The sequence below is a fragment of the Molossus molossus genome, unplaced genomic scaffold (assembly GCF_014108415.1).
Source record: "Molossus molossus isolate mMolMol1 unplaced genomic scaffold, mMolMol1.p scaffold_m16_p_23, whole genome shotgun sequence".
NCBI lineage: Eukaryota > Metazoa > Chordata > Mammalia > Chiroptera > Molossidae > Molossus > Molossus molossus.
Genome location: NW_023425359.1, coordinates 6,669,004 through 6,683,740, shown reverse-complemented (window position 1 = coordinate 6,683,740; position 14,737 = coordinate 6,669,004). Strand labels below are relative to the sequence as shown.

Genomic DNA, 14,737 nt, shown 5'->3' with positions numbered 1-14,737 from the left:
TGGACTATGTGCACTTTGGGAAATCCGACTTCATTAAGGTCTCTAAGTCTGGAGCTATTGTGCTTTTCAGATGAAAAAGGCTCAAAAGGTCACACAATCAGGTGGTTGAGCCAGAACTAAACAGATTTGTTAATTCTGTCTCTGCTTTTTACTACACTACCTAATTTAATGAGTTTCCATCTCTAACTCATTTGCCCTCTCCTTTAATTCACCCAGCTATATTTAGTACAATTTTCCAAATGCCCTAAGATAGGCTGAAAAACACACACCACACAAAAAATAGCTCAAGGAGAGAGAAAGGAACATGTACACTGATCTCACTTTATAAGAGCTCTGAAATTTTAGTCTATGACACAGAAATTAACTTTTTGCATACACAGGACACCTGTGACAACTAGAGACAAATGTCTAACGCCGTCCTTTTGCAGCAGAGCTGCTCGAAAGCATGAGTGTCAGAGTTGTTTTAAAAATCCTACTGAGAGACAAGTGCTGCGAATCTAAACACAAAGCTCATGGACCCCTGGGCAGTCCAGTGACCCCCAGGGTGTCTCACACCACTGGACTCCCCGTGTGCTGTTCTCTCCCCACCGTTATCATTTAGAAACAGTAAGAGCAAATGCTCTGGACTAAGCCAGAGCGGTGGGGCAGAAAAGCACATTGTCTGATGGAGGGTCCACTGAGAAAGTATATGATAAAGGCTTAAAAAACAAAAGAAGACAGATGGAAAGAACAATCATAATTTTTCCAAGAACATTTATACATCGTTTTAATTAGATTAGCTTTACAAGCAACTTGAGAGCTCTTTCATAATGAAACACTGCTTTTCAAATTACATGACTTTATAGTCTGTCTGTATATGAATCCTGATATTCTTTACCTGCTGTTTATAAAGGTCTGTGTTTTACAGCTGGTTAATGTGTTGAATAAAAACAGCATCAGAAGCTTTCTCTTTAACCAGAATTAAACACATATAGGCCACAAATAATTTTAAATTTTGTTTTAAATAAAAGTCCTGCTTGGTGACATGGTAACGGTCCCACTAACATGCCATGAACAGATTTTAAATGGATATTAAAGAAATGGCTATCCTGATTTCTTGATCCTTTCACAATGATCCCCAAGAGATTACATACACTCTACCAAGAAAATACAAAACGTAAGACCTGTCTGGCAGCGCAACCCAGAGCGGAGCTGCAGAGATGGACAACTGAAGGGCATGGGGCTCCCAGACTAAGAGGCTGTTGCTGTGCACCTCGACAATCGGACAAAGTTCCCATCAACACAATACAATGTGTACTAGACTTAAAAGTGATAGTGCTTGAGTGGGCTGACGCAGCGCACTGCACTGCAGACCGTGGCCAAGGCAGCTCGCACCCAGGTCAGACTGGCAGAGGCACTGAGTGCAGGGACGTTACACCGCATGACCTGGAACGAGGGGAGGAAGTAGCACAAAACTGAACACGAGCAAGGAAAACAACACAAACTCCAGTTTTGTCCTGCAAGTTCTCCTAAGTGAGACCACAGTACTGAATATTAATCCCACCCTAGGTCCACACTGTCGGTTTCATTAAACATTTTTTTCATGTTTTACATGAACAATATCAATCTTTTAATAAAAATTACTGAGCTTTCCATAGAAAAGGTTGCTAAGTGAATACAAACTATACAAATGCTAAAACTGTAGTAAGTTGAAATATACAGAAATAGTTCTGTACACTCACATTATTTTGGCAAAGAAGATCAAGGACAGAGATAGAAAACTGAAGTGAGCATTCCACCCATAATGCATGCAAAGTATGGATGCTACCTGTGTGCTCTGCCTAGGACACTGCAGTCTAAGACACCTGTTCCAATCGATACTTATGTAATCAAGCCTGGGAGGCCTTGTGTGATTTTGTCACATTTCCTCTTTTTCTGAAAAGTCAAAAAGAAAACTCATAAAACATTAACATTGTCTTGCTGTTCCCTTCTCTTGTTTTGTCAAGCTAACCACACCTCCCCTCTCGGTGCCGACAGAGCCCAGCACGCGTGGGCGCCTAGCCGTGCTCCGAGGAGTCGCGAACACGAAGCCTGCGATAACTCGGGTCAGTCGCGAAGCACGCGGTCTCCCCTCGAGGCTACCAATGGGAGCAAGGTTCTGATCTGCGGATCAGATGGATCATAGGAACAGGACAACATAATAGCAAAATTGGACGTGCAATCAACCTGCAGGAAGCAAGAGGAAAAGTCTTAGGAAGGGGGCTGTTTTCTACACTACAGGACACTACACTACAGGATACACCTGAATGCTTAAGAAAGCCCTTATGCTGGGAACTTGATGCTGAAGATAACCTCAAGTTCACTTAGTGCCAGTCACTGTCGTTTTTTTAAAATTTAACTTAAACTATATAACTATTTTTCTTACGGTGTATTTTTTCTAACAAAACATTCAGAACGAAAAGTTATTGGTAGTAAATGGTGATGGTTTTACTGTTTAGTTTCATTATTAACAATGTCAAAAAAACAACAGCAACAATTTTTAAGAATTCAAATTAGTGTAAGACAGGACTACAAACAATCTGATTTTCAGCTGGTAATTAAAGTGCTCCTTATTTTAAGTAAAAAGAAAATTAAAGTAATCATCAGTCACTGGCAACAATCATTATAAGAGGTCTTTTAGGGCAAAATTTAATAGTACGAAGAGGTTTACAAAAATAGAGTGATGCTATTTTGGGGAATAATACTGTAATTTTTTCTCAATTCAGTTTTGATAAATTGTACCTGATCATACAAAAATTACTTCAAATTCAAACTTGACTATATAAAAAAGGGGAGAGATGAACTGAACTCAGCTAGATGGCAGATCTGACAAAATATAAGAATGAAACAATGCTACCTAGGGCACTTATTTCATGTCCAGATGTAAATACCATTCTCAGTTGATAGCTTATATTCTTCCATAAGCAATCACAGGTTTGGAGTCAGTCATGCAGTACAAAGCCACACAGTCAAATCTTCTTTCTGATGCAACACAAAAAAGTTGTTTCTGTTTCCTTATTAATATGTCAACTGGTTGTCTATTTTTCTTTATCCCATTTATTTGCAGTCACAAGTTAACAAACAGCATCAACAATTATTGTAGGTGAAGTGGGATATTGCTGGATCAAAGTCTCTCTATAAGACGTCTTTACTGATTGAATCAGAAGGCTTATTTAGTTCAACCCTCACACCTTTCTCACCTGCAAGGTAAAACAAACAAAAAAAACAACAAAATTCATTCGTTAAGCACCAGAGAGCTTCTGTTACTGCTTCCCACTGAGTTCCTAACCGTATGCACAAGGTTTCAACTTTGCAAACACATGTCATCTGCAAACTATCACCTTGCTACCCTCGGCACTGTACTATGGGGAATGCATTACTCTGAGCTAGTAAACCTTCAAAGGGAAAAGACATTCTCTACACCAAGATTTTGTCTTTTTATTTAAAAAGTAATTTGAATTGTTATAAAATAGCAGTGTGTTCTGCGTCACTAAAAGCACACTACTGGGCTTCTTCCAAAATACATAGAAAACATATAAACATCCTACTTTTATAGTTTTATAAAAGGTTGGTTCATGAAAATACAGCCAGTTAATCAGTAACATGAACAGTGAGCAGACTTTGGGAGATATAAGGTAGGGTTAAAGAAAAGACAGGTACGGGGTCCATCAGATGGAAAACTAAGACCGCCTGCCCTAGGAGACAGTCCGTAAGCGGGGAGTGGACGCTCTGGCACAGAGGACCTCATGCTCCGTACAAGTGTGTTGACCTATGGCCACCACGGCAGATAGGGACTCTACACACCTGTCTGATTTACTGATTCTGGCATTTCCATTCACCTCTTTGTATCAATTTTCTTCCTGCCCACATTCAATGTGAAAGACCTGGAGTACTCTTTAGCGCATATTCATTTAAAAAGGGAAAGATATTAACTTCCCTCTAAGGGGAGAATGAGAGGAAGCCAGATGGCAGGTACCAAGAGTTCAGCAGCCTATGATTGAAAATGATAATCACAGAGAAACTCCGTTCGTATTGGAATAATTTTCTCAGACTTCTTTGCCTCAAACTTTCCTAAACTTTGGACAATTTGGGGGGTTAAAGATAACAATAAAGATGACTTCAGAGAAGTCCTCTTTTAAATAATAAGGGAATTAAGGAATTTGACAAAAGCAAGGACTGTGGGCATTGTCCTTCCAGTGTACCCTGGCCCCAAATGCTATTTACCTGTTTGATATTTTACTTTAGCTCGTGCTCTCTCATCTGCATCAAAATACCAAACAGTTATTGCGTACCTAAAAGAAAATTTAGAATAGGGTAAGAATGATCACACTGGGGAACAAAAGTGATATGCTGTTGCAATGGTCTATAAAACATGTAATGTCAAAATAATGTCTCAATCGGAATTATTACCAGAGGATAAATGAGCACAGTAACAATCCAATTATCCAGTAGCCTCAATGCTCAAGAGTACAGCAGAGAAGCAGGAGCAGCTAAAATTGATGTTGCAAAGTTGATGAGTTTTTATGACTTTCATAATGCCTACTTAACCTCCTTGATCTGTTCTGCAAGCCCAGAGCAGACCAGAAACACACTGAGAAGGCAGAAGAGCGACTGCTGGACCACACAGCACGAGCTCTGAAAGAAGACAAGAGGAACAGAAGGACAAGAAGGCCTGGGCTGCTTCAGTGACAGGAAGGGCTGACAGTCTCCACAGCTTATGAGGACATCACTATATAGCAAAGAATCATGATGGATGTTTACAATTTTATAACCTCGAGTCATCAAGAAAGATTTAATTATGTTAAGAATTTTTTAGGATTTTTATTGAAACAATTAAACTAGGTTTAGACATAAAATTTAGCTAAACATCTTTCTGAAAAATGAGGAATCTCTGGTTTATTAAAAAACTATAAAGTGCAAAGTTATACGTTTTGATACCAATAATGGGGAAAATGTATACATACTATAGGAAGTGACAGCGTACTATGATCACTTCTTAGTAGAACACCGCAATCAGTTCCAGTGTCTTGCAGACTCTGGCCAGTTTTCACTGGCGGGAAGCAACACTGACCACATGAAGAGCCAGTAAGCATGACAGAGCTAGATCATGTCAAATATTTGAAGTGAAGAGTCAAAGGCAGAGTAGAGTCTGAGTCTGAGAGTTTGGACAACTGGGGAAACTGAGGCCCACAGTCACTCAGCTGGTGAGTGACAGAGCTAAGGTCACACAGTCCAGTCTCCTGACTTTTAGATTCTGCTGTTTCCAACACCTTTCTTAACATCTAGACTCTTCTATTTTTCCAAGGGGCCCTGGTAATATGAGGGGGGCACAGATACATGATTTTATATCTCTTTTGCCATGCCCCTAACTTTTAGTAACTTAGTAATCAGAGTTCTAAATATCTGGATCAACTCCCCTCTCTAGTCCTAAGTCCTTACCAGAAAACAATGGTAAAGTACTACATGTCATTCTATGTCTCCCTCCTTATCTCCCATTGATCTACTTAAAGAACCCTTCAAACCGGAACTGGAACCATCCTGTCCTTTCCTCCCAGGGCTTTACTGACACTAATGTCCTCCTTGCTTGGTGACATTCTAGGCTCAGCTGAGCTCCTCTTTCTGCTGGACACCTGACCAATCTCTACAATTCATACTGCTGTCTCCCTTCCTAGAGACTCCTCCTATAGCACTTATCCTCCCAGACCATTCTCAAGATTCCATGAAAAGGGAGGTCTGTGAAGGGGTTTCTGGGTCCGAAAAGGTTCTAAAACAGTCGTGGGAGAACCGAGCATGGGGTGCCCAGAGGAGAGATGGGATTCGGGCAGATGTCAGGTTATGAGCAGGGCTCCCCGGTTTCCAGTCTCTGTTTCTTAAGATCTCAAGCCACAAACTGCTCAGCTTGCTACTCATAATATGAATTAGGGCTTTTAAAGACAACAGTGGCTTGACAAGAAGAAAAAAGTAAGAGATGACAACGGCCTTTTAGAATCTGAACTTCATCCAAGGCTGGCCTGTCTCTAAAGTCCTTATTAAAAGCCAACTCTTCTCAGATGCCTGAGGGTATGCCTCTTCTCACCAGATCCAAGCACCTGCTTGCCAGTAATTCGCTATAATGATGTTCAAAGTCCTTTTGATAATGAAAAATAGGTATTTAATACACAGTGCTATTTTTTTTACAAATATTTATTTTTACAACAATTTCTATAACATCTTCCATTTTAACAATCTTAACATTTTAATTGAGCCACAATAAATATAAAAAAAATACTTAAAGAATACATTAAACATAATAGGTTTAGAATATTAAACCTTGTAAAAAAATATATATATATAATGCAGAAAAAGAGATGATATTAAAACTAAAGGGTTACTTTTCTAACCTTAATTCCCACATATGACAATCTTTTCTTTCCTCTATTCTTTTTTCTCTTTGCTTCTACTCCCTGGTTACCTCTCCTATCACTTTTCTACATCATCTCTCTGTCTCTCTCCCCACGTCCCCTCACCACCTTTTAAAAAACTGCCCTTTTCCTTTCTCTATCTCTTCTTTCTATTCCAAGTGAACAGAGTTGACCTTTGAACATCACAGGTTTGAACTGTGTTGGCCCACTTACACACAGATTTAAAAAAAAAAAACTGTATTATTTTATCTTCCTTGTGATTTTTTAAATAACATTTTCTTTCCTCTGGCTTGCTTTATTGCAAGAATACAGTATAAATATATATAACGTATAAATGTGTTAATTGTTTATATTATCAGTAAGGCTTCTCGGTAGGCTATAGTTACAGTTTTGGGAAGTCAAAAGTTACAGATTTTCAACTCACAGGGTCTGCACCCCTTTATCCACACACTGGTCAAGGGCCAACTGTACTCTCCCAAAATCACAGGATGGACAGCAGTTAAAAGATGAACAAAACAAGGAGATGGGACTGGAAAGATGACAGGGCCTGTGCTTCCATTCTTACCCCGAACAAGGAGTGGCTGTGCCAAGAAAGTCGCATGTGGTGCTAACTGGGAACAAATATTACTGAATTATTCAAATTAAAAGTTGTGATGGAGGATTATAATGCAAATAATTGAAGAACAGAAAAATACTCATTAGAAAACTGAAGTTTATCTTATCTACCTATCCCCTTCAGTCTTGCCATAATCCTTAACAATTGTTTCTTAAAAGGAATACTACCTTGTAGCATATGCTGGTTGTACTTCGTGAGGGTTGCGACGGTCAGACCAGAAAAACAGCAGTCTATCAAATTTGGGTTCAATGTCAGCAAACTGGGCTTTGCCTTCTGGAAAAATTCGAAGTATACCTCCACTTACCTAGGAAAAGAGCCAAATAGCTAAATATGAATAATCAAGAATGCTACAAAATTAAAGGGGGAAAAAGACTATCACAGTGAATAGAAATTCTTAATTGGATTATTTACAGAGAGATATATATGTGTGTATATATGTTTTTTATCCTCACCTGAGGCCATTTTTGCACTTATCTTCAGATAGAGCAGGAGGGAGAGATGGAAGAAGAGACAGAGAGAAACATCGATGTGAGAGACACACTGACTGGTCGCCAGGTGGCGACTGGGGCTGGGGACAAACTGCAACCGAGGTACATGCCCTTAGCACAGCTGTTCTCAACTTGTGGGTCGCAACCCCTTTGGGGGTCAAATGACCCTTTCACAGGGGTCACCTAAGACATAACAGTAGCAAAATTACAGTTATGAAGTAGCAACAAAAATAATCTTATGGTTGGGGGTCAGCACAACGTGAGGAACTGTATTCAAGGGTCGCGGCATCAGGAAGGTTGGGCACCACTGCCTTAGCAGGAACTGAACCTGGTACTCTCTGGTCTGAGGGCCGATGTTCTAACCGCTGAGCTAAACTGGCCAGGGTGCTTAACCTACTCTTAAAATGTATACATATCAAATCATCTTGACTAAATTACAGGCATACCTTGCTTTATCGTGCTTCACAGATGTATTGTTTTTTACAAATTGAAGGCAAGATCTTCTACCAACAAAAAGATTATGACTTGCTCTGTTGCGACAGTCACTTTATTGCAATATTTGCTTAATTGCGGTGGTCTGGAACCAAACCCACAATATCTCTGAGGTATGCCTGTATTATAAATGGTTAAGTGTGTCACATAAGTAGTTTACAAATTTAATGCCTCTTATTTAAAGAATTCAGTGTATTAGCAGAATGTGTCATCATTTATTATCATCATCACCTCCACTGTGGTCCATTATTAGAAACTGAAGCCCTCCCTCTCCAGACTGAGATTGACACATGGATGACTGCCAGCTTAAAAAACTGGATTCCACCCAGAAAGGATTATTACTATTTACCCAGATATAGATCCTTCTCCGTTTGGGATTAGATGGACCTACCTACTCACTGCAATACTGACTAAGTATCTACTGTTCTAGAACTAGAGGTGGGCCCAGGGTGAAGGGTAGGGAATAATGCAGACAGATGTCCTCGTGGTATTTACAGTCTAGAGGGAATTAAAGCAAGGCAAACCACTCAACTGAGCAGCTCTTTACCCTTGAAGAACTAAACTCCCAAGCAGGCAGACTCTTAAATTGAAAGAAACTTGAATACTTGATCATCAAGAAGGTTGAGCCTATTCCTAGACTCTACAGTTAGAGAAGCTATTGATCAGGCTCATCCCTAACAGAGTTAAATTCAAGTTCCTTGGTACCCTTGCCTGCCTTCCTCAGGTTCCCATGTTGTCCAGAGTGGTTCCTGCAGCACCCTTGCACACATCTGAAGAACCTTTAGACTGTGACGAGGACATGTCTTCTTTCCCCCTGGCCTATTCCCTGACTGAAGTCACTGGGAATACCCCAGGTGGTCTGCTGAAAATGTTTAAGAAGAGAGAGGTAGTTGAAGCTACGATCCTCCTCTGGGAAGCCATCCCTGACAAAAGAAGGTTTACATAATACAAATAAATAATATTACAAGAATAACTTTTGAGCACTTACAACTGTAAACCTACTCTTGCCCACCCTATATAGTCTCACTGGTTTTACAGGATTTTTCAGTATTGATACACTTCCAGTTTTTCCATAATTAGGAATAGAAGGGATTCTGCCTACAGTATTCAGTCCAACAACCCCAATGCCAGATAACATCTCTACAACAATGTAAAGACTAAAGTAGGAGTAAGGAGCAAATAAACTTTAATAATTATTTCTACATAATCTCCTTCAAAAGCCATTATAAAACAATCATTCACAGAAGCAATTTTATAAAAACTATTAAAAGGAATATATTTTAATAAAAGATAGTTTTGTAGAAATTGTATTTTAGATAAATACTTCAATATCTGAAAATAAAGGAACCTACTTTTTGAGATACATTAGTATCTGCTTCACTTTACAAAGATCCACTGCTAATAGCTAAGACTGAAACAAATCTAAAAAATTTTGACTGTTACATGTGTTAAAAAGACAGTCTTACCCATGAGGAGTATGAATCTTAATACTTATGAGAAAAAAATACCCATGAGAAAAAAAATAAATGTTAAGTTGCATACCTTGGCATCCCAGTCTTTATTAAGATAATATATACATGTCACACATCTTCCATCTCCATTTGGATTATCAACATGACGCACATATCCCGTTCCATTGCCTGGATAACAAGCAACCATGGCCTGCAGTAATAATAATGATGATGATTTTAAAAGTCCATGTATGAAGTAAAAGAGAAAACAGCTTATAAAAGAGATCTCTGATTTTTGACTACTCTTATACTTAAATTCTTCTCCCCAATAAAAATCACACTTTGTAGATAAGAGGCAAAAATACCCTGTGCTGACACTATTTTAAAGAATACAAGGTATGCTGGGAAGAGCTAACCCTGAGGAATCAGGGAGCAACATGCTATGGACATTCAGCTGTCACAAGCCAAGTGCCCTGCTTAAAACCCCAAAGGCCAGAAGGATGGCAGGACCCCCGGTTCACGATCTGATCCATACTGACATTCCACTCCAGTGAGTTCTGTCCTCCCCAAGCTCACAGCAGAACACCTACCTTACCGTCGGTCTCACAATCAAACATCCATCTAACACTGTCTCTGAATGGTCCCAATTTGGATAGGCATAATTTAGGTCAATTTCAAACATTAACTTAATGTCAGTGACTTTTTTTTAAAAAAGACTAAATGACAAATTAGCATGTGACTAACCCCTCTTCAAATCAGAGAGAAATTCATTTTTTCACTCAGATTATAAGAAGATACAGGTTTAAAAGATTGCTGAGTCTTAAACATAAAGGCGGAAGAGAGGCCCAAAATAAAAAGCACCAAATAACTTATATGTTCTAGGAACATAGTACATAATAATCAACTGGATAATTTAAAAAAAAACCTCAGCCCAGCTGGTGTGGTTCAGTGGTTGAGTGTCAACCCATGCACCAAAAGTCACTGGTTCGATTCTCAGTCAGGGCACATGCCCAGGTTATGGGCCCGATCCCCAGTGGGGGGCATGCAAGAGGCGGCCAATTGATGTTCTCTCTCATCTGCTTCTCTGTCTCCCTCTCCCTTCCTCTCTCTTTAAAATTGATAAAGAAAAAAAAATTTTTTTTTCAATCTCAGAATTAGGAAGAAGACAAAAACAAAGATGCACAAGGTTACCAGTTATTCTTGAAATCCTTTATTTCTCCAGTTTCTTTATGTATTAAAGTCAATGGATCAGTATTAATACAAAATTATCAAGTAGTAATTAAATTAATAATTAAGATCAATGCTAATTTTTAAAAGCTCATATTCAATTGGTTAGTGACTAAGTCACGCCAAGGTTTTCAACCTACATAATTGAGCGAATGGAGTTAACTGTTTACTAAAACAGAAATTACTAGGTAAAGAGTGGCCTTAATAGCATTCATAGAATAGGAAAGGAGTTTCTCAGCAATGGCCATAATAAGCCAAACACTGAGAATCAATCAAAATAGAAGACACCAGGATTATGCCTCCATATGGGATCTGTTGGTATCAGCCCATCTGAACTGCTTTCTTCAGAGCCCTAAGGGCTGCATGGAGATCCGTGGGGGTGGAGACTGATGGGTGATGCAGTGGAACGAACCTTCAACTAGAGGCTGCATTTATGTTTCCTTCATTTGAATGCCAAGTGAAACTTTTTGAAAAAATAAAAGATGCCATAAGTGAAAAGTTTTAAACAACTGTGTTATTTAAATTTTACAATCCCTGTTACAACTCAGTTACCTCCATCTAAATGTATTTTTGAGGCGGCCATTACCACTTTAGACTTATCTGGTGTTCCCTAGTTCCCTTTAGCTCTGCTCTGGTGATAGCGACTCTGCCAAATGAGAAGAAAGGAAGGAAGGGGGGGGGTGGTGGTAAGCGCCACAGGGCCTGCATGTAATCTGCCACCTCGGCTTGTCAATCCCACCCCAGGAGAGGCAGCAACACATGATTACAAAGGATAAAATGAAAGACCCTCAATGTGGAACAGCAAACCAGAAAGCCAGCAGTGACTACAGCTAAGTGCTGGCGACTGCCAAGAGTGCTTCCTCGACGAGGAGCAAGGAGTCCTGCTCTGGCAGTAAGAGCCCCAGATCACAGACAAGTCCCCAGGCCCTGGAACCAGAGACCAAGAGAAGACAGTAGAGTCCAAGCACACCCTGGAAAAACCAGACTGTCATGAAAAATCTCAAAACAGCCAAACTCCTAGAGGTTCTGGGGGAAGAGAAATTTTGTAAGAAGCCTGCAAACAGCCCTGGCCGGTTTGCCTCAGCAGTTAGAGCATCAGCCTGCAGTCCAGAGAGACCCCTGGGTTCGGTTCCCGCTAACGGTGTGTACCTCGGTTTGTCCCCGGCCCTGGTTGGGTTGTGTGGGTGGCAGCCACTGGATGTGTCCCTTTCACGTTGATGTTTCTCTCTCTCTCTCTTCCTCTCTCTCCCTCCTATTCTATCTGAACAAAAAATGGAAAAATGTCCTCGGGTGAGGATTGAAAAAAAAAGAAACCTGCAAACATTTGGAAGGGTTATGAATTTATTCAAATAACCATGTGGCCTAATAATGATACAGTGAAACTACATTTAGTAATTTGTAAACGTGCTGAGACTCCCCACAGTGGGATTTTAGAAACGTAAAAAGGTACTTCTGTAAGTCTCATGAAATCTGGTAGTTACTATATTTAAAACCAGAATTCATATTTTAACAAAGCTATCCTTAGCTATGGCTGGATTATCAAAATTTAAAGTTCCTTAAATGCAGTATAGCTTTTCTAATTTTGAAATAATACCAATGCTCTATTTCTTAATTGGTAATTTTGTTGTCCTGGTGTATTTTATATGTTTCTGTGTAAAAAATACTCTGATGTTGCTGTTATTTTGCTTAGTTTATTTTGAATATGCAGAACACTCTAGCATACTCTTATTCACAATATTTTTAGTAAATTCAGTTTATTCTCTTAATCTCTTGGTAAAGCAACTAGTAACTCATTCTACACGTGATCCCACCTGCTTAAGCACCTTATTAGTAGAGAAGTCATTAGCAACATTAAAAATATTTATGGAATACCTACCACAGCACACTACAAAAAAGGGTCAGCGTGGTATCTGCCTGAAAGGACTTAACTGAAAAGAGAGAAAAAACGGGGCACACACAAAACAGATGATAAGCAAATAATAAACAAAAAAAGAATTTTGGAAAAAGGACCTACTCGTGTGGGATAAAATAACAGAACAAGGCTTTGAGCTACACACAAGAAAGACCTACGCTTATCTTTAAAGCAGGGGTGGGCTGTATAAGGCCCACAAAATCAACGCTAGCTAACATCACACACCTCACCAAATCAGCCTGAGCAAATATAGAAGGCTCATTTTTAAAGCTGATAATTTTGTATGTCCCGCAAATGATGTTATAAACATTGGCAGAAAAAAAGGTTCCCCACCCCTGCTTTAAAGAATAGACATGATTTCAAAAACTGAAAGGAAGAAAAGCAAAACGTATGAGCATAACAAATATAGGAAACAGTTAAGTGGCAGTGAGGTACTTTTATAGGTAAAGTGAATTTGGCAGAAATAGGATGAAATCTTGAAAATGAAGCAGAGGAAACAGGATGTGAGCCCCTACAGTCCTTGGCTGGGGATGACCACAGTGAGAGCTTTTAGGAAGGCAGCTTCTTTATTCTAGGATTTATACAAAAGATTAGTATAAGACAAAGTGCACTGCTATAGTCTATTTGTGTCCTTGCCCCAACCACACCCCACATTCCTGTGTTGAAACCCTAAAGCCCCAAGATAATGGTATTTAAAAGAGGCCTTCAGGAGGTGCTCAGGCCACGAGGGTCGAGCCCTGAGGAAAAGGGTTACAGCAGTGCCTGCCTTCTAAAAGAGGCTCTGGAGGGACCCCTGTCCGCCCTCCACGTGAGGACACAGCAAGAAGTCACTGCCTATGAACCAGGAAGGCCGCGCGGTCTTGATATGGACTTCCCAGCCACCAGGACTGTGAGCAATACACTTCGGTTGCTTATAAGGTTACCCAGCCTGTGGCATTTTAGCCCAAATGGACTGAGACACACCTATAAAGGATAAAGTTATTCCAAGAGATTTACATTAGATGTATTAATTATAAGGATAAGGAAATGTATCAATGTCTATAAAGAAAAATTAAAATATCTCCATCTACAGAGACCTGTCAGGGATTGAAGTAAGACTCCCCAGTTGTCTTGTGTCCTTCCTGAGGAGAAGCAGGACTAGCCATGACGACACTCCTCCAGGTTTGGGGTGAGGCAGGAGAGGCTAGACATTTGCCTGAAGAAGAAACAATGCAGTCGCCCACTATAGAATTCTGAGGTATGTCCCTTATCTGATCTCTTTGAGACACCAACTTTAAATATTTCAATTTCCCATTGGGAAAAGGCTATTTAAACATAAGCAAAACAATTAAATACTATTTTTTCCTTTTTGATATGAAAATATACATGATTGAGGGCATTCTTAAGATAAAAAAAAAAAACCATAATTTTTTTTTTTTTTTTTTTACTCTGAGAATAAAAGGAAGGAAGAAGTTTGAGATATTTCTTTGGAATCTGAAGACATTTATTTCTGGCATTGGAAGGCTTGTTTGTATTCAATATAAATCTGAACCAGGAAACTTTTTCTTTTTTTTTAATTCTCCCTTTTGAACTGAATTATTTTAAAACACTGATTCAAAGCTAAAAGAACTAAATTTTTATGAGCTATCAAAATACTATTTTTGCCCTGAATGAGGGGAAACAGTTTACTATCTGAAAATTCTCCTAGGAAAATATATTGCCTAGGGTTTACAGAGCACTCTGCCCTTTGTAATATTGACAGCTAACAGTAAATAATTTTTCACAACAAATGTATGAGGTGGATATAATTAATCTCACCATTTTAGATATTAGAAAACTGAACTACAAGGAGAATAAAAAACTTGTCAAAAGTCACAGAGACACTCAGAGGTGCAGGTGAGACATGAACTGAGGCTATCCCGAGGGAAAATCACCTCCTGTGTCCTTGCTCCATTCCTGGTTCAGTAAGGCTGTGTTTAGTCTGATGGAGGAGTTCAGATGAAATTGGAAACACAGGCTCCTACGTGACCCCACCTGCTACAGTAATACACACTTCATGCATAATGCTCAATTCTCCCACAGATGGACTGCATAAGGTTTTTTCCAACTCTCTAGTCACACCTGTTAAATCTCTTCCCCATTCACTCCCAAAG

The 14,737-nt window shown here is 39.4% G+C and overlaps 1 protein-coding gene across 5 annotated transcripts in view; it reads right to left on the bottom strand.

The window, feature by feature from the left end:
- Positions 1-393: 393 nt before the first annotated feature.
- EGLN1 (egl-9 family hypoxia inducible factor 1) overlaps positions 394-14,737 on the bottom strand; it is a 48,286-nt gene continuing 33,942 nt past the window's right edge. Inside the window, exons 2-6 of one of the 5 annotated variants that reach the window (XR_004961410.1) lie at positions 9,558-9,677; positions 7,203-7,339; positions 4,243-4,310; positions 1,996-3,000; positions 394-1,914 (exon numbers count right to left, since the gene is read on the bottom strand). Coding sequence is in view for 3 of the 5 variants with exons in the window: in XM_036277392.1 (XP_036133285.1) it covers positions 2,927-3,000; positions 4,243-4,310; positions 7,203-7,339; positions 9,558-9,677 (399 nt within the window). In the remaining 2 variants the exon portion in view is untranslated. The other 4 variants (XR_004961411.1, XM_036277392.1, XM_036277391.1 and 1 more) reach the window with 4 other exon arrangements.